At 39.5% G+C, this 19,354-nt stretch overlaps 1 protein-coding gene across 1 annotated transcript in view; it reads left to right on the forward strand.

The window, feature by feature from the left end:
* The window catches only part of LOC133274717 (ras and Rab interactor 3-like), a 159,482-nt gene that overhangs the window by 36,372 nt on the left and 103,756 nt on the right, over positions 1-19,354 (forward strand). The window contains exon 3 of the mRNA XM_061464254.1: positions 18,714-18,790. Within this exon, the coding sequence (XP_061320238.1) occupies positions 18,714-18,790 (77 nt within the window). The remainder of the gene's footprint in view (positions 1-18,713; positions 18,791-19,354) is intronic.

Here is a 19,354-nt window from a genome sequence, read left to right on the forward strand (position 1 = left end):
AAGAAACAAACATAGGAATGGAAGAAAAATTTGGGGTCATCTAGTTTCATTCTCTTTTGATACAAAACTGAAATAAGCACTCGTACAGCAGGTTCAGGTCTTAACTCCCACTCTGAATACCTACCTTCTCCCTCCTCTACACCACCCCTCACACGCACCCTCCCCTCCTACCCCCAGCTTTATTTGAATCACTGTTATAATGGAATTTAGGGGCTGCTTCTTTGTAAACATAATTGCAGGACTTCTGTTAGAGCTTTGAAACTGATATTTGATGGTCATTAAAAATTTATACCCTTCCCCTAATGCTGGGTCCTTTCTTATTTTGGTATGGAGTTGCTTTTAAGTATGGGTGTTGAGCAAGCCACTGCCTTCTAATGTGTATCTGGTAACCCATTAGAATGCATGTTATTTTACACTGAACTGAATTTGATCTCAGCTGATGAAATTCTTCTCTTTCTATTTTTCCTTCTTCAGGAGGGTTATATAACTTAAATGGTTGAATGGGAGAGGGAAGCTGTATTAGTGGATTGAGTTAAGTGAATTGCACTTGTACAGGGTTTACTTGTACCTGGTAGTGCAGGTGTTTCAAACCTGAGCTCACATGCTGTTTGACTTGGTTATGCAATTCAGGAAAATCCAAGCAGAAGAGGATGCTTCCAGTTCATTCAACTCCGTTTTTTGCTCAGTGTGGTCAGAGTTGTCTTCAACTCACCTGGTAAAAGGCAGTATTGGTTTTGCTGCTGTAATTCAGTGAGAATCTTTGCTAATAGAAAGGCAAATGCTAACAGGATCAGATGGTCTCGGAGTTTGTAGAGTTTAACACTTCAAAGTGTGAAGGGTACTGTTGTCCAAAATAATTTTCTCTGAGTCCACAATGGCTATTTGTGCCTCTGCACTGATGTACTCACATTGCAGAGTATTTTTTCCTTTGCTGAATTTCTATTTATGAAAGAGGGAAAATCTTGAGACCATTATGTTTTGTATCACTAAAGTGTGAAATATTTCCAGCAAAATCTGCAAAATAGTACACACACACAAGCATTTATAGACACATATATCAAACGTAGAAAAACAGAGGTAACTCATGTGTGTTACTGTTAAGAAAGCTTTTACAGATACAAAGATTAAAGTAATAGCAAGTCCAACTAACAAATAACTAGATGATCCAGGTCTCCTACTTCTCAGTAGATGTCTTGAAAATATATTCTTTGTTTTTACTGGTATGTTTATGCATGGTAACAAGGAAAGTAGATTTTTAGCTTGCTGTTTAATATAGATACTATTATTTACAAAATCTTCTGTTGTAAAACCTCTTTTATCCCAGTCATCAGAAGAGACAAAATGGTGAGAAGGGAAACAGATGAGTTGAATCTAATTGGTTTATTCAAAATCATGTGTCAGGGTACTGTCTGAGTTGAGAACAGAGTAGTAGCCCAATTGTTACAATTTATTAATTAATATTTTTCAAATGTCAGCCAAAAAGTAATTTAGATTTTGGCAGAGGAAAGATTCTCAAATGTAAAGAAAAAATTATGTTGAGTTGGACCAAAATGTGTAGTTATTTTTTTTCAGGGGAAAGCTACCATGAAAATAATTGGGCTGTAGTAAATACTGCTGGGTTTATTTCACTTTGGTTTAGAATTCAGTATTGCAAATTATTAAAGTCTTGCAGATTACCTGCCCTGAACTACAAGTTTTACCTTACTGAAGGTGTTTGATCAGGCTTTTTATATGTTGTTTTGTTTGTGGTTTTTTTTTTTTGTGGGCTCTTTGGGAATTCCAGTTTGACTGTGTTGCTTAAAATGTTTTGAACATGTGGTTCTCACAGGTTCACTCCTAATGAAATATGCGAGGCAATTGCCATTTGTTTGTGTGCCCATCTCTTTAGGAAGATCACTGGGACATCTCTTGATCTCTCTGTACACTTCCTCTCGTACTACTGTTGCCTACTTCTGTTTCTTCCCTGTGCTTGTTGCCTTTGGTGTTGTCCTCTGTTGGGTATCTTCTGCTTTGCTTGTAGTTTCCTTGGCCTCCTTTTTCTTTTTGCTTTGGTATAATTAATTTTAGCTTTCTTCCTTCTGTTGCCTTTTCTTCATTATAACATCTTCAGCTCTGCTCTGGTAGGTTCAATCATAACGTCTCTCGTGGTAGTTTCCAAGTATGTGTATCTATGCCTGCTTCTCACACGTTTTCCTGTTCTCAGCTCTTGAACCTTCAGATATTTCTTCCTGGATGTCCTTGTGTCTCATTAGCAGATCTCTGAATGTTTACTCAAACATAGTACATCATTTTGCCTCTCAGTATATGGCTTACTGTGCATGTTTTGTGTAATTTCCCACTTCTCATTTTATTTTCTGTAATTCTGTATGATCTTCACTTCAGTCATCTTTTTCTTAGCTCTTTGTGTCTTCATAAAAAGTCTTTGATTTCTTTCCTGTTACATGCTATTTTTCCCTTAAAATATTTTACTTCCATAGCAATTTCTTTATCAGTAATCTCCTGATCCTATGTAGCTTGTGTAGTCTATGATGTCTTTTTTGGTTATATAACATTAGCTATTGTGCTTACTTGTTTTATTATGTACATATCTTACACAAATTGTCTATATGTCTCCTTTGAGAACACACGCAGAACTAGCCTCGAGGAGAAAAGACAACGTAGAAAGAATAGCGCCCCACCTATACCACCCAAGGAGGCCTTTCACTACTTTTTGCAACTGGATTTGCCTATTCCACATTGGCCTTTTCAGTCATCAGCACACTTGTAGTAAGCGTGGGTAAAGCCCTTCCCAAATCTTCATTTGCGAAGTCAAGCCATGATGATGACCTTACACAAATAGTCTATGTGTAATAATGAATTTTAAGAATGCTGTGAAGGTAATCTACTACTTCAGCTTCTCCTAGCAGGGAGAACATGCCATAATGACGACTTGTGTGTGAACTGATTTGCAGTTCTGTTTCAGTGCATTTGATTTGTAGGAAATTGCTTGCAAAATTAGGCTATTACTTTGATTCTTTTTAATATATAAAGAGACCTGTGGTCTCGCTTTCATGTCTCTGGGATGTCAGTACTGTAGCATTTAACGGCTTAGTAATACAGCTGACATTTAAGTCAAATGCATGTAAACTGGCTTTGTGGAATTTACTCCAAATGTTTCATTCCTGCAGTCTGTATCCCTTAATCCAGAGCTATGTCCGGTGGTGGGAGGTGGGATGATTTTTAGGGGTTTTGGAGGGTCATTTTGTGTGAGTGGTTTTTGGTTTTGTTTTTTAATGAAATACTTGATTGCATATCAAATGTGTGGTGAAATGTGGCTTTTTAAAGTCTGTGTATGGGTTGTTTGTTTTTTTTTCTGTAGGCATTAATAGTGTTTTGTATCCTATATCTAGTTTTCCTACAGTGTTTTTGGCAGTCACTACTTTTAGAGGTGCTTTATTCACTGAATTTTAGTCAGCATTCTGGTGCCTTTCTGTGGCTGCACAGAAAAGATTCAGCTCATTTTGTGATTGTTCATGACAGTTATTCATGGGTACACTGTTCTTTAAATTTTGATTTTGGACAATAACCACCCCTCCTCAGCTTCTTCCTGCTGCCACTGATAACCTCCTCTGCCTGCTCGCGCAGCTGAACCATCTTCTTCTCAGAAGCTGTGCCTGCTTTTGGTTTTCAAACAAATTTCTTCCCAATTGATGTGACCACAGTGGAACCCTGTGGACAGTACCTCATCACTCTTCCTTGGCTGTGGCCTTCTCTGTCATTGCTATATATTGCTGGTATTTTTTAAGATCTACAGTTATTAATGTATATGTCAGAAACTGTCATTTCCTTACATTTTCACATTCACAGCCCATTTTAAGTATGGTGTGCTTCATTTGAAAACCAGGGCAGGCCTCTTCCAGTGTGAAACACCATTTGTGTCTCTGATCTCCTGTGTTCCAACTATTTCCACAAATAAGTGAGTTTGTTTCAGGCTGGCAGTCACATTCCTAACTGCCACAGCATCCCTTGAGTAAAAGTGGTAAAGCTTAGCTTGTGACATTATCAGTATATGTTACTGTATATGGATGGAATTCTCTAATATTCTATTACACCTTATCCTTGTTTCTTAAAAGGGGTTATATTCTGATTGCTTTCTACAGGGAATTCCTCTGAAGTGTGGCAGCTCTTTTGATACCACATTTTAAGAGTGCCTGAGTAATTCAGATCATGTCTATCTAGGGCTACCACTGGTTTACCATGCAGTTAGTGGAGCATAGCGCCCACAACTCTTAGATTACAATCCAGGATAAGGAGCCCGGTCTGACATAGACGTGTCAGTACTTTTCCCACCTGTTGTGTAGAAAGCAGTACCTGGTGGTTCCAAACATTTAGCAGAGCCTGTGAACTAAGTTAGCCTTATTTTGTGCTGTTTTTTAGTAGCTGCGTGAACTGGACTTCTGTTAACCTTACTTGTGTGAATCTATTAGAAGAGGGTATCAGTGCCATTTATTATAAGTAATGGCTAAAATATCATCATATGTTTCTCGACACATAGAATTTTGTTTTGCCTACCAGTGATAATTCTTTATAGTATTCCTCAGTATAAGTAGTACTGTAGTCTAGTAGAATGTGTCTTTGCTGTTTAGTTACAGCTTTCTTCAGTGAAATAGACTGCAAAGGCAAATGCGGCTTTTCACAGTTACCTCTTTTTAGATAAGATCATCACAGGAGCTTTATCAGAGTACTTAAATAGGTGCCTGCCTCAAAACCCAAGAAGTTTAATTGAAATGGAATCAGTATTAATAGTGACTTCTGTTATCGGTGGGCTGGATCTGTGCTTACGTGACAGTACAGGGACTCAGCACTCATAGCCCACTGTGGAATCTAGGTCCTTGATCTGTGCCTTGTAGTTGTTAAAAAAAGCCACAAAAACTTTGTTTCTGACTTTATTGAAATGGACCATCTGCATGTTTTTTCTGCTTCAGCATTCTTTTGTCTAGTTCTCATACTCGAGAACAACATCGTGCACTTAAGGCATTTGCACTGTTTATGACACTTAACCTTTCTAATTAAAGAAAAATATGTGGGCTGGAATCTCAAGCTCATATACATCAGCAAAGCTCCATTAACTTTTGTAGAGCTATGCTGCTTAATTTTAATATTAGCCTTTCAGCAGAAATATGGTCAAGAAAAATGAGAGTTAAAAAGAACAGAAATTGAACTGAAATGAGTTTTACTCAAATCTGTTACGTCTGCCAAGTGCAAATATGTTAAAATCCCCATGCTGACAAAAAAAAAGAAATCCATACAATTATTTTGCTCACTGAACCATTTAAGCTGTTGATTCATCTGCTGTCACATCTCAAAATCTCTGAACTGTTAAATTTAGCAGAAAAAAAAACCAAAACAACAAGCCAACACAGAACTAAAAAAATCCAAGCTGTGTCTTGGTCAACTGCCTAGTCTTGTATTAAACCACAATATATCCTTTCACAATAAGAATTGGAAGAGGTTTGTTTAGTGGATGTAACAACTGCTGGAAACCAAACTGATACACATCATTCCCAATGGTGGCATTAACTGTACCATGGAGTTGAGAAAATCGTGTTTTCTCATTCAGCTTGTGTCTTCACTGCAAAATTAACTTGAATGATTTATCTCAGATTAGCTTAGCACAGATGAGAGCAACTGCACTGGAAAATAAGAGCTTTACACAATGATTGAACTACTGCAGAATGATTGTGTTAGTGTCTGATGATGAGATGTGCTAATGTAAGGTGTAACTAGTGCTTTCTCATGGGCTAGCCAACTTAAATCGAAGTGCTGCCATGCTCAAGTTAAGGTTTTTAAAAGGTGTAATCCATTATTAAGAAAGATTTACCAGACCTTACTGTTTCACAAACCAGGTGCAACATTATATGCCCAGTATTTGATGGTGGCTGCGTAACAGAAAAGGCATTTTCACACAACTAAAGGCTAGAAAAATGGTGCTCATCTGGTAATATCCTTGGTGTTTGTAACTGGTTTGCAAATTCTTGAATCCAGGTAAATTGAAATACACAGACAGGTCAGTCAGCTTGCTGCATTCATCAACTACACTCAGGCTTTTGAAGTACAAAGATTATGAGGCATTTTCATACATTTAGTCTTTCCTTTGTGAAAGAGATTGATATTACATGATAGAGTGACACTGGAAGTTACACTAGTAGATTCAGTAATCCAAAATGGGCATATAAGTAACTTTTGAAATGTTAGGTTGGTTAGGTGTGGCTCTCTAGGCAGGTGAGATATGATCAATCAGATCAGCATTTTAAAGCCACTAATCCTGTTCTGTTCTCGTTACATCAGCTGAAAGCAGATGAAGTTTGTGGTGAGGCTCTGCTGTCTGTATTTGCTGTCTTAGTCCACATTTACTCTTTGTGTGACCATGCTGGTCTTTCAGCACCCTTCTGTTCCTGCAGCCATATTCCATCAGATTTCTTCCTATGATCTGGCTCTGGTTTCTGGCACAGAGCAGTAATACAAGCAACCACCTTAATTCTGAATGGCAGGGTTGTTTTGTTTGTTTTTTTTTTTTGCCTAACATTTTGAGGCAAACCTAAATATATCCTTTGAATCAGCTGTTTCTAACTGTGTGTGTTTTGCTGGCATTGTCTGGGTGTGATGCTTCTTGAGCATATTTTAGATGTTGCTCTTAGAGATTTTTGGTTTTAATTTGCTGTATATGATCTTAAAGTGCTTTATTATATATCTCTCTTAAATACCTGCTGTTGTTTGGTAGGCTTATGTGAGTATGTCAGTTTCCTATTTCTCCTCTTGTTAAAAATTTAATGCATGTATTTAACTTTTTTTCTTTCTTAGCTTTCAGATATTGATTCTTTTCCTACCATGTTCTGAGACTCTCTCTTACTCCCTGTCTTTATTTATATAGTTACCACAGTGATATTTATAGAAAGTAATTGTTTCCCATATGTGTCTTTCTGAGACTCCAGATAAACATACCTTTTGTGCCTCTCAAGGCCATACAGTATAGTTTGGTGCCTGTTAGAGTCATAGAATAGTTAGGGTTGGAAAGGACCTTAAGAACATCTAGTTCCAACCTCTCTGCCATGGGCAGGGGCACCTCACACTAAACCATGTCACCCAAGACTCTGTCCAGCCTGGCTTTGAACACCGCCAGGGATGGAGCATTCACCACTTTTTTGGGCAACCCATTCCAGTGCCTCACCACTCTCACAGTAAATAACTTCTCCTTATATCCAATCTAAACTTCCCCTGTTTCAGTTTAAACCCATTACCTCTTGTCCTAGCACTACAGTCCCCGATGAGGAGCCCCTCTCCAGCATCCTTGTAGGCCCCTTTCAGATACTGGAAGGCTGCTATGAGGTCTCCACACAGCCTTCTCTTCTCCAGGCTGAACAGCCCCAACTTTCTCAGCCTATCTTCATGCACGAGGTGCTCCAGTCCCCTGATCATCCTTGTGGCCCTTCTCTGGACTTGTTCCAACAATTCCATGTCCTTTTTATGTTGAGGACACCAGAACTGCACACAATACTCCAAGTGAGGTCTCACAAGAGCAGAGTAGAGGGGCAGGATCACCTCCTTCAACCTGCTGGTCACGCTCCTTTTAATGCAGCCCAGGATACGGTTGGCTTTCTGGGCTGCGAGTGCGCACTGAAGCCAGCTCATGTTCAGTTTCTCAAACTGTTGAACCAAGTGCAAGTGTCCATTTAGTGCAAACACATTTATGATTTGCTGATTTGGGGTTTTCTGCTGAGGGTTACCCCACAATCTGTATTCATGCTGTGTAGTAAACCAGTGCAGAGTAACCTGGAGAGAAATCTAGCTACCACTTTCATCATCAGCCAGTGAAGTTTGAAAATAAATGAAAATCTGCTAGCAGTCCTTAAAATGTTTGCATTTCTGATGGCTGCTTTGGCATGAGAAGTGCTGTTCTCTGACCTGGTTTCAGACAGCGTACACGCATGCATGACTGTGACAGTGTGGTACTGGTGCTTCTTTTTGGAAAGCAACATGCTAAGCTTACAGCTGGAGTATTTTTGCAGTAATGGAGAAATACCTAAGTTTAAATGAACTAGCTGTGAAGCAGCTAGTTCATCAGCAGTGAAGCAGAAGCTCCAGCTGTAACCTGCACATCCAGCCTTCCAGTCAGGCTTGCACCATATGTGGTGAAGCTTGTGTGACAGTTGTTCCTATTACGACCTGGCTAAATTAAAGACATGTGTTGTATTAGAAGTCTCTTTTCTTCTACACTTAACTTCTGAAGTGAACTAAAAAACCCTTGTGTACTAATCTTTCATGGTTGTGCTGGCACATCACTAAATCAATGTACCTTTTTTCCCCCCTCTTTCTTTGCTTTTGCTAATTTTAATTCTGTGGTCTTCATCCTTGTACTCAGCTTCATGTCTCCTTTGTTATGTAAATTGGTACGAGCTTCTGTCCTGGGTTCAGCAGTAGCGGTCATTTTTCTCCTTCTTAGTGGCTGGTGCAGTGCTGCGTTTTTGACTTTCAGCCTGGGAACAGCCCTGATAACACCAATGTGTTTAGTTGCTGCATAGTAATATTTAGTCTGACCAAGGACTTTGTGAGTCTCATGCTCTGCCAGGGAGGAGGGGAAACCGGGAGGAAGCAGAGACGGGACACCTGACCCAAACTAGCCAAAGGGGTATTCCATACCACAGCACGTCATGCCCACTATATAAACTGGGGGCAGTTACCCATAAGGGTTAGATCACTGCTCGGTCGGGCTGGGTATCAGTCGGCAGGTGGTGAGCGGTTGTATTCTCTTCCCTTGTTATTTCCCTTATCATTATTATTGGTGGTAGCAGTAGTGGTTTGTGTTATACCTTAGTTACTGGGCTGTTCTTATCTCAACCTGTGGGAGTTACATTCTTTTGATTCTCCTCCCCATTCCTCTGGCAGCGGGGGGAGGAAGGGAGAGGAGTGAGAGAGAGACTGTGTGGCTGGACTTAAGCCATGACAGCTTCATTGCAGCATTCACTTACAGACAGTAAGTAATCATGAAACAGGATTTCACATGGACAAAGACAGTGTGAGGAGGACTGTAAATTCGGATTGTGAAATTATTGTAATGTTTATTTTTTTTTTACCTTCCAGTAGTGGACTCGACTGCTGTGTGCCATATGGATTCAGATAGCTTTTATTTTGGAATAATTACCAAGTATTTAGGAAAAAATCACTATCCCTCCCTAAAATTTTAAGTGCCACTTAAGATGCTGCTAAATATGTAGAAGTCTGCAGATCTTTTAAGCTGCTTTTTACTTACCAGATTTCATATCAAATGTGAGGCTCCAGAAGTATATAGTAGGAACTAGGACTGAAAAGAGATCATTCTTGAAGTACTTCAGTATTGTTTACAGCTCCTTACTGAATTTCTTAGAGTAAGGAGAAAATGCCCCAAGTGGTATTGTTTGGGGAAAAATAGAACAGTGCACATCTGTCATTTGAAAAATTATTCATGTAAAAGATGAATCTTGGATGCCTGAGATGGGATTACTTGTGTGGAAAAGGTTGAAGTAGGCTGTAGGTGTAGGAGACATGTTGGCATCATTTTACATCATCAGGCAAGAAACCACACGTTGGAATGTGCATGTATTTGTGACTTTAAGCTGAAGCATATGAACTGAGGAGTAATGCTAGTAATCCTGTGTGCTCAGAAAGTGTAAATGTAAGCCTGCAAAACTATGAAGTTTGTTTGAAAGATAAGTAACAATTCTGAATCTCTGTTTAGTTTGTCTTCTGAGTTTTGTAAGTCTTTCAGAATTTTGGGTTTGGGCACCTTCCACAAGTACAAAGGCTAGATTAAGATTTTCTGTTTTAAGTGAAATCTAATGTTCTTGCATAATTGCAGGATTCCAGAACCATGGCTTCAGGAAAAGTAAAAAACCAAATATCACATGCTTTACAACAAAGTAATGAGAGCTGGCTGCACCACATGAGCATGGCTCACAGGGAGAAACTGTTGTGGTTCTGTTTGTCCCCATGAAAATGAGTTTTTCAAAGCACCAGGGGGTACATGGAACAAAAAATTACCCTAAATAATTGACTCCAAAACCTGACTTCATTATAGAGCCAGCATTTCTTAACCCTAGGTGGTTGGGTTTTTTTCTTTTGAGAGCTCAATATGTGCAACTTCAAACAATATTTCAAAATTCATTTTCCTTCTGAAATGAAAGAGAAATTCAGAGAATTAGTGAGCAGATCTTGGCTTGTGGCATCAACAGCCTGATTTTTGTAAGGGCTGAGCATAGTGTCTGTGCTGAGCTGAGTTCTGTGAAAATCTTGGCTTGCCTGTGCTGAATTCTCTTGGGAATCGGGGTCACCTAATGAACAGCCTTGAGGGGCTTCCTCTGCTTCATTACTATGTCTTTGTATTCTACCTGTTCCCTCTTGATCGATGGAGCTTTTTGGACAAAGCGCAAGAAAACTCACTGTTGAAAACAATTCTGAATGGCAGGGGTGGAGTAAATGTTTGAGTAGGTCTTTTTACTGCTGCCTTCCAGCATTTTCCTTCTATATTCAGAAAGAAAAACTTCTAAGTAAAGGAAATTCAAACAATATCTGTGCCGACTTTATTTTTTGCCTTTCTCTGTTTGGTTCCTGTAGGCCTCAGCTAGTCTACTGTTGCTCTGCTACCTTGTGCCTATTTGTTTCTAGAAAACTAGTTTATTTAGCTTAATCTTAGCCTGGTAGAAGATTAATCTGTAGTTCTTGTGCTGTTTCAACTTGGAGAATAACACAATTTTCCTGGATGTTTAAAATTCCTACTTGAATTGAGTATCAGAAAAATAGTTAAAATGTGTATATTTTAAATATGTGATTTCCTTTCCCATGCATTTGGGAAAAAAGAATGTGCCAATACAGCTGTTTTTAAATGAGCCATGCTGTAGCTATTGATGAAATAGAAGGGATTCAGAAGCCTATTATTTTGAATTAACTCTGCTGAAGGCACAATAACACTGTTTCATTTAAAGTGCACTGGAAGATAGCTGCTCTGGCAGCCCTTGTGGTTCCTTGTTTTTTCCTTTTCCATGTTTTCTACATGTAATCTGTTCGGTTTTCAAGTAATCCGGTAGCTTTTCTAGCTACCAGCAGTTCAAACTTGCTATGTGGTCTGATTTTGATCAGGTCAAAATTTTGCAGTCATTTTGCAGTTTGAGTGTGTCTGTCTGTTCTACTGATGATTAGAAAGCCCAAAACAAGTCTTCATTGAGCTTGAGATGATAATGCCAAAACCTTATGGTGTTTGATTCTCCAGCCTGTTTCGCAGCTGGAAGGCTTTCCTGTGAAAAAAAAATGTAAGGAATGCTTCTTTTTCTCTTGGCGTGAAAAATTGCCCAACCTTTTGATAACTGTGATTTCTTATGAGTCCCAGTCTTGATAGTTAATCCAGTCATTATCCCTTTTGCTGTCAAGTGGTGATCATGGCTTTCTGCCTGTATTTAAGAAGTGGACAGCCAAGCTGAGTCCAAAACCCTGCATAGCCAGAGAACTCCCTCCCTCAAGAGGAACAAGAGGCTGTTGACCATAGAAACCGCCAACTTTCAGGAACCAAAATATGAGGAAGGATGAAGGGGAGAGGGGAAGTTGAATGTATGAAGCTCAAAGTGAAAGAAAAACGAGGGAAATTCCATGTAAAAGACACCAGTTTTTACTGGTGACTGATGTCAGTAGTTAATTCCCATGAAAATCTTTAGGTACTGCTTTGGCGACTTTGACTCAGAGTAGTGTAAACAAGTATGAGACAGTAAGTGAAAAAGGGAAGAAGATGAAGAAGGTTTTAGTAACCTGGTTTAGGAATCTGAGGTGTAAAATAAAATGGCTGGTGTCCTTAGGTGGGGTTTTGAAGAATTCGTGTGTGCTTTGTGGAAAACCAGTACCATAATCATGGAAGATGTTAACAGAATTCAGAGCACTGCTCTACACTGAATTAAGGTCTTTTAAGGTAGGCTGTTCTTAGGCTGTAATAAAAATATGTGTTGTGAATTTCATCTCTGTTCAGTATTGATTTAGAAACGTTAAGTGTCCTCATTCTCAGTTAATTTGAACGGACTTCACAATTTGATAGTTGTACTGAAATCTTGGGTCATGGTAGAGGTATTCCAAGCAGGTTCCAGCAGTTTTCTATGGTTAATAAGGTTGAGATGCAGCTGTGTGAAGGTATCAGGCATTAAACATATGAGAAAACAGTGTGAAATGCCTAACTTTTGTGAGAATGAATGCTCATCATGAGGTTCTTGATCTCTAGCTCTTTAAAGGAAGTTTCTAGAGGCTTCACTATCAGGTGGAGCCCAGAGAAGAAAAAAATCCATGATCCCAAAACTTGGGGTCCTTTTAGAGTTATCTTGAGGGCATTTAAACCATTAATATAAAGCCCAGTACACATGAAATGCTGTACTCTGATAGGCTGATGCATCCCCATGTTGCAGTACTTGTGCATGCATGTGTCATCATTGGCTCCCTAGGTAGGGAGATGGGATTTCCTCATGCCTTTCAATTTTCTTTCTGTTGGCAGATAATTCTTAATGTGTGTTTATTTGATTGTTTGACATTACCCTAATGAGTGCAAATACTTTTGTTCTTTATAAAAGAGAAAAGAAACTAAATGTTAAGTCCAGAGTTTGATAAAGTGTTAATGTTACTTTCTCTTGTACCAAATCCAATCTTGTACAGGTATTTTCATGATTTCATACTGATAGGAGAGTTTTAAAGGCTATTTCATTAATATGTCATCCTTTACAGATATTAAATGGATTTAATAGTTTAGAGTTGAGTCAGTTATTGTCTTTCTAAGCTGCCACTTACCATTGCACAGATAATCGCATTTGGCAGTCCTCTTTTGGTTGAGCAATGAAAATTGAATTAATGTACCACAGAGATAAAATTTGCTCAGTGTATTATGCTGTTCCCTGAGACTACCTACATGTCTGTTTTGGCTGTACTGAGCTCATCTCACCATCATTTGTGAGATTGTTACCACTTCTGTACTGAAGCTAAGATGTGAAACATGACAGGGGACTAGCTGTCTTGATATTGGTGGTAAAGAGAATATGGGAGGAATTTCTCCGGTTGCCATCAGGATTCTGCTTTCTGTAAAAGTCTTCCCAGTGCACTGATTTTTGAGTAACAGCATGGGTCAAAGCCACAAATGTTTTGAAAGCAAGGGTGATTCTAAGGCATACTCACACATTGATTGCAGCTTAGTTCACATGGGACCCCTGCATTCAGGGTGGTGTAGTTAGAAAAAGTGATGCTTTTTTGGCGTTCACTCAAATCTTTGAACAGATTATATTAGTACAGAATTAGAATTTAGTGGAAGTTGCAGTATCATGAAGGCTGTTGAAAGTTCAAGTCTTGGTGCACAAACTGTTGACATTTTGCTGCTGGCACTTGGTAACGATGCACGTATTTGCTTGACAGGTATAAAGAAGCTCATTTCTGCACACAGGGAAGAGCTTCTTTGCTATCACTCAGGCACAAAATATATGTGCATGAACACCAGGCCTTGGGAAGATGTGGAAAGAGAATTGCACATAATGAGAAAAACACTTAAGGGTAAAGGTGCCTAAAGTTGCTTGCAGTATTTAAACAAATATACAAATTTAAAATATTCAAGCTGGCATGTAAATATGATTATAGAAGAGGTAAAAGTGGAAATATATAATTGTCTTTTGCCTGGTTTTCATCCCCTTCTGCCTTCAGTGAGTCTGATAATCAACAACCCCTGAATGTCAGGGCAAAAGGAGTAGGTATTGCAATCTGTAGACATAACATGTCCTGAACGAACAGAGGAGCATGGGCAGAGGAAGAAGATGCAAATTAAAAGAAGTGGGTTTCTGAGCATGTTGTTTGCCTAACCTCCTTCTTGCAAAGGCAGAGTGGAACCAATTGCATGTGGCCTTTCAAACAGCTAGAGCTCCCTTCTCCTTATGAGAAGAAATTCAAGAGTTGTAACAGGCTTGAACCCTTAGCAGGTATTAAGAGTTGCCTCTATGTGTAAATCAACTGCTGATAAGGTGAAGAAATCACATGTTGAGGCAGGTTATAAAACCACAGATCCACGTGGTTGTTGAGATGGTCTGTCAGGCTTAGGAGATTTTTGAACCTTAAGTTCATTGGCAGACTGCCTGTCACAGTATTGATAGGGCATATGGGAACAATGCTCTAATGGTACCCCGAATTAATCTGGCAACAGCCTAAATCTGGGCAGGTGTCACTGGCATGCCTGGGTTACCCTGGCTGCTGCGCACCGGATCTTCTCTCCAGAGCCATGCAGACAGCTTAAGCTGTGCAGCTGCCATTATATTCTGTTCTGAGGCATGCTATTTACATGCCTTGTAGCTATTTTACCACAGACAGCTCAGCCTCAGAGCTTTTTACCAGAGGTGAATCATCCTTTCTGTCACACCATAATGAAGGATTTTTTGCTTCCATGACTCAGAGAAAAAGGTGATGCTGTCCCCTCCAAGTCTTGGCTGGATAAGCTGCTTTTGTTTCCCCACTCATTTCATGATTGGAGAAAGGGAACGAGCTGCAGAATGATCCAGGTCCAATATAGACTTGACTTTCTCAGTGCCCTCCTTTCCCCCTCAGTAAATCTGTGCTCGATAAGATAAGCTGCAGGAGCATTTGTAACAGTGCCAGCAGGATAAATATTTCTGTATTTCTAGCTGATTTTAAGATGATTGGTGTGTGTTCCCCTCCCTTTTTTGGCAAAGGTTAGCCCCCTTAGATGTACTGCTCTTCATTTCATCTTCTTCTCCCATCTGTTCTGTCTCTCTTCAGTAGAAACCAAGCAGATGTAGCTCCCACACGGGCTGCTGGATAGCTCTGTCTCCCATACAGGAGAAGACATCTGTGTGTGGAGTGGTGCCCTGCTGCTCTCCCACATCAGATTGTACCATGAGGGCAGACCAGAGGCTCTCTGAAACTCTGATAATGTTATTTCCCCTCTGTCAGCTCATACAGATGAGGGAATACCACTGCCCCCCCCCCCCCCCCCCCCCTCAGTTCAGTGATGTTGATTCCCAAGCTGAAGCTAGGAGCCAAGATAATCCAGACAACCTGTTCCTGAGCAACCAGGTTATCATAACAGTAGGTAAGAAAACCAAATCTTTAATATATTAAAACCATGATACAGCAAGTAAATAAAGAACAGTGCATGTACATAAGGTATACAGAATTTATAGATGACAGTTATACAAAACCTGTGATTATCTGGGTAATAAAGCCGTAAAGACAGCAAATGTTTGCACTGAAAACCTCCAAACTTTACGTTAGAACTCACTGGCAGGTGGCCATTTCATTAAGGAAGAAATTTTACTTGCCTACTCCAGACCCTTGCTTCATTTCACTGAGTTTTAAAGAAGATTTTGTAGTGTCTCTTTGTGAGAACAGTTGTATACCATGGGTTCTGTGTGAAGAGGAACATTATCTTCAAGTAAAGTTATTTTCCTGTTAATTTAAAATTACCTCTGTGAGGCGAGCAGATATTTATTACAAGTAGTTATTTATTATAAATACTACATCACCAGACTACACATGAAGCAAGATGGTTTGCGGTGAATCTGGTTAGCATTTAGTTTGTGATCAGATGCCTGGGCTCATTTTATCTTCTGGCTCTTACCTTTGACATCTTTTGATTTCCTAGTTGATATTAACTTCAAGCAAGTGAAGTCCCACTAGAAAGAGTGATTTTTATTCATGCTTCTTGAAATCTCAGTTTATACTGACTGAACCATTTTTAATATTATACTTTGACATGTTTTACGGTCAACTGGATGAGATTACTGGGTAGGCAATAGCATGCCAGATGACACCTGTTTTGCCAAGTTACGGGACAGGGACATATTCCCTCTGCTGTGTGGTGGCAGTAAGGGTGATGGTGCTCCTGGTGCAAGCACCTGTGATCAGAGCTTCAAACCCTTGCATCAGGCTGCGTGAAGGGATGTGTGCCCCATGTGCAGAGTCACATTATCATTGCTAGAGACTCGGGTCAGGCTCTGGTCTCTGCTTTCCTAGTGCATTGTTGGAATTCTCACAGCCATGGCTTGAATGGAGAAGACAGAGGGCAAATGGGTAGTATGGTAAGAAAATAGTATGCATGTCCTGAACATATCCGTATGAGCATGGTATTTTAGCCAGTGATGCGAGAATGCCCGTATTGTGTAAGATGCCAGCAGCTGTAGCTCTGGGTATTTTCTCCCAAAGGAGAAGTCTCCTTGATGCGTTTTTAGTTATTAATAATTTTAGTTAATTGTTAACGGAAAGAATGGTTACTTTGGCTTTTGGAAAGAAGGTGTGATTTATGTAGTATGAGGTTTTAAACACTATGTGCTGCTGGCTTAGTAATTCATATCATAAATATAATAAAACATTTATGGTAGCGGGAAATAAGGAAAAAAACAGCTATGGGATCTTCAGCTTTGCATGGAGAGGCTGTTCAAGTCTTTGTCAAGCTAGACATATGCGTCATATGTAGGTGTGTGTAGTAGAGATGAGAAGGGGTGGTTTTGTATTTATGTAAAACTCAAAGATTGAGGAGATGCTAAGTCTTTCACATCTTTGAAACTAGATGATCCTTTCACCGCAGCTAAGATTTTCAAGTATATTTGGTCATTACAGGTAACTCAAATTTAAGATACTACAGAAAGTGTTATCTTCAAAGAGTTATAGTGCAACATTTCCTAAAATAAGGCTGGTTTAGGGTGTTTGAAGTCTAGTCTGCAAAAACCATCAACAATACCTCAGATTATTGGTTTCTGTGTTCATAGTTATTGTTTGCAAAATTATATTGAGAAATTGAGGAAATATGCCATTGAAATGAAAATGGAGCAGCATAATTATCATATGTTAAGCATAATTATCATATGTTAAGCATTTCTTTAAGCTGGCAGATTTTAATATGGGAAAGGCGATCATATATTTCCTCTGTTTCCTTCCCCAAGTTTCAGTGAATTATGGTAAATTCACAAGAACCTTGTGGTGCTTCTTATGTTGTCAACTTACGTCTACAAGTCCTTGCAGACAGGAACATCTCTTTCTGAATAATAATTTAATGACTTGAATGCATTTGGATTCCAGTGGCTGAAATAATTTTCACCCTTAAACTTCCCAGACATCTGTCTGAGGCACTGTAGATCTCTATCCCTGCCTGTTTTGCCAATCCAGATGTCTTTTATCTCATATATGTCTTTAGGCCTTTGTTTTAGTAGCTGTCTTTGTCTCCACCACCTGGAATCCTCTTTTTCACTCTGTTGCCTTTGTGTAGAACACAGATCCTCTAACTGAGGTCCACACGACTTCAGAGTCAAGACTCATGTCTTTGCACATCCCTATCATACACCTACAATTTCTGTTTCATTCCTCTTCCACCAGATTTAGATAGTAGACTTTTTGGAGGAAGTACTTGGACTCTAATTTGCAAGACTGGGGAGCCCTATGAAAGTTTGTAGTGAAGAACCTGCTGGAAGATTACAACCGTTGTGTAATTTTTCAGGCAAGGCACACTTAAAGCCAGGAATATTATTTCAGGATGATTTTTTGTTCCTGTGCCTATTACTTTGGAAGTGTATTTAGAGGAGACACAGAGGAGATGATAGTAAAACCAAGTTGTTAAGAATATGAAATGCAGTATAGTAGAGGTGGGTTTAGGTCGCTGCATAACCAGCAGGTTGAGAGAGGTTATCCTGCCTGTCTGTTTTGTTGAGACCCCACCTGCAGTGCTGCGTTCAACTCTGAGGCTCCCAACATAAGAAGGACACGGTCCTGTTGGAGTGGGTCAAGAGGAGAGACGGGAAGATGATCAGAGGGCTGCAGCACCTCTGCTGCAAAGACAGGCTGAGAGAGTTGGAGTGGTGCAGTCTGGAGAAGAGAAGGCTCTGGCAAGACCTTCTTGTGGCCTTTCAGTATTTAAAGGGAGCCTGTAAGAAAGATGGGGACAGGCTTTTTTCACATGGAAAAGAGAAGGGGTGATAGGCACAAGTTACTGCTGGGGAGATACTTACTGGGCACAAGAAGAAAGTTTTTCACAATGAGAGCAGTCAGCCATTGGAATAATCTCCCCAGGGAAGTGGTGGATGCCCCAAAGCTGGACACTTTTAAGATTCAGATGGACAGGGTGCTGGGACATGTAGTCTCCAGGTCATGCTTTACCAAGACAGGTTGGACCAGATAATCCTTGAGGTTCCTTCCAACTTGGTATTCTAATGGGACCTGTAGCAGTATGACAAGAGATAATGGTTTTAAACTAAAAGAAGGTAGATTTAGAGTAGATATAAGGAAGACATTTTTTATGATGAGGGTGGTGAAATAATGGAACAGGCTGCCCAGAGAGGCTGTAGGTGCATCACCCCTGGAAACATTGTTTGGACAGGGCTCTGAGCAACCTGATCTAGTTGAAGATGACCCTGCTCTTTGTTTGAAGGGGTGTGGAATAGGTAACCTTTAAAGGTCCCTTCCAAACCAAACCATTGTATGATTCTATGAATTACGTCATTAATAATCAATGAAGTATCAGTTCTCTGTTTTTTTGGCAGAGCAGAAAAGAGATTCTGAGGTGTCAAGCTATAACGTAATAAATTGAAAAATGCACTCATGTTTGGTCATATATTTCTACAGATGCATCCTTATTTTTCAGTTTCTTGTTTATAGATGATCTAACATTTAAAAAAAAAAGTTTATTTCTCTTTCAGCCATTAATGAATTTCCTGAAGATATATTTACAAATAAAGAACGGCAGCAAGGAGGAGTTCTGCTTCATATTATTGCCGTAAGTCTTCCTCTACTGTGCTTATTGTTTTTTGTTTTGTTAATAAGGTGTTAATTATTTTAGTGACCTAACTAAATAGAGCTCTGTATATATCAGCATGTTTGTAATACTTTGATTTAATTATTTCTGATATGTCTGTACATACGTTTTGGGGACATGGTTTAATGGTGCGCTTGTTAGTGTTAGGTTAATGGTTTGACTTGGTGATATTCGGGGTCTTTTCCAACCTAAATGATTCTGTGATTTATTTAAGAAAATGATGCAGGTCTTTCTTTCCTGTTGTGCCTCTGCAATTGCAATTAGAATATAAAACCCCTGAAGAAATACAGAAAATGTTGTGTGGCGTTTTATATTTTATTGTAGAAAAAAAAAAAACAAAAACAAAACAAGGCCTGCAAGCTCTGGTTTTTCATTACCTGCTCAGGGAAGGAAAAGTAAAAAGGAGTTGTGTTTGCTAGACAACAGTAGGATTGGGCCCACTTCTTGAGCACAGCACATAAAGACACAGAAGAGAGTGGGCAGTCGTGTGCAGAGAACCAGGATCATTCCTGGGAGATCTGGTGC

Source organism: Pezoporus flaviventris, unplaced genomic scaffold, assembly GCF_033815535.1.
Source record: "Pezoporus flaviventris isolate CSIRO_AGI_PZ_B2104156 unplaced genomic scaffold, CSIRO_AGI_Pfla_v1 ptg000036l, whole genome shotgun sequence".
Classification (NCBI taxonomy): domain Eukaryota; kingdom Metazoa; phylum Chordata; class Aves; order Psittaciformes; family Psittacidae; genus Pezoporus; species Pezoporus flaviventris.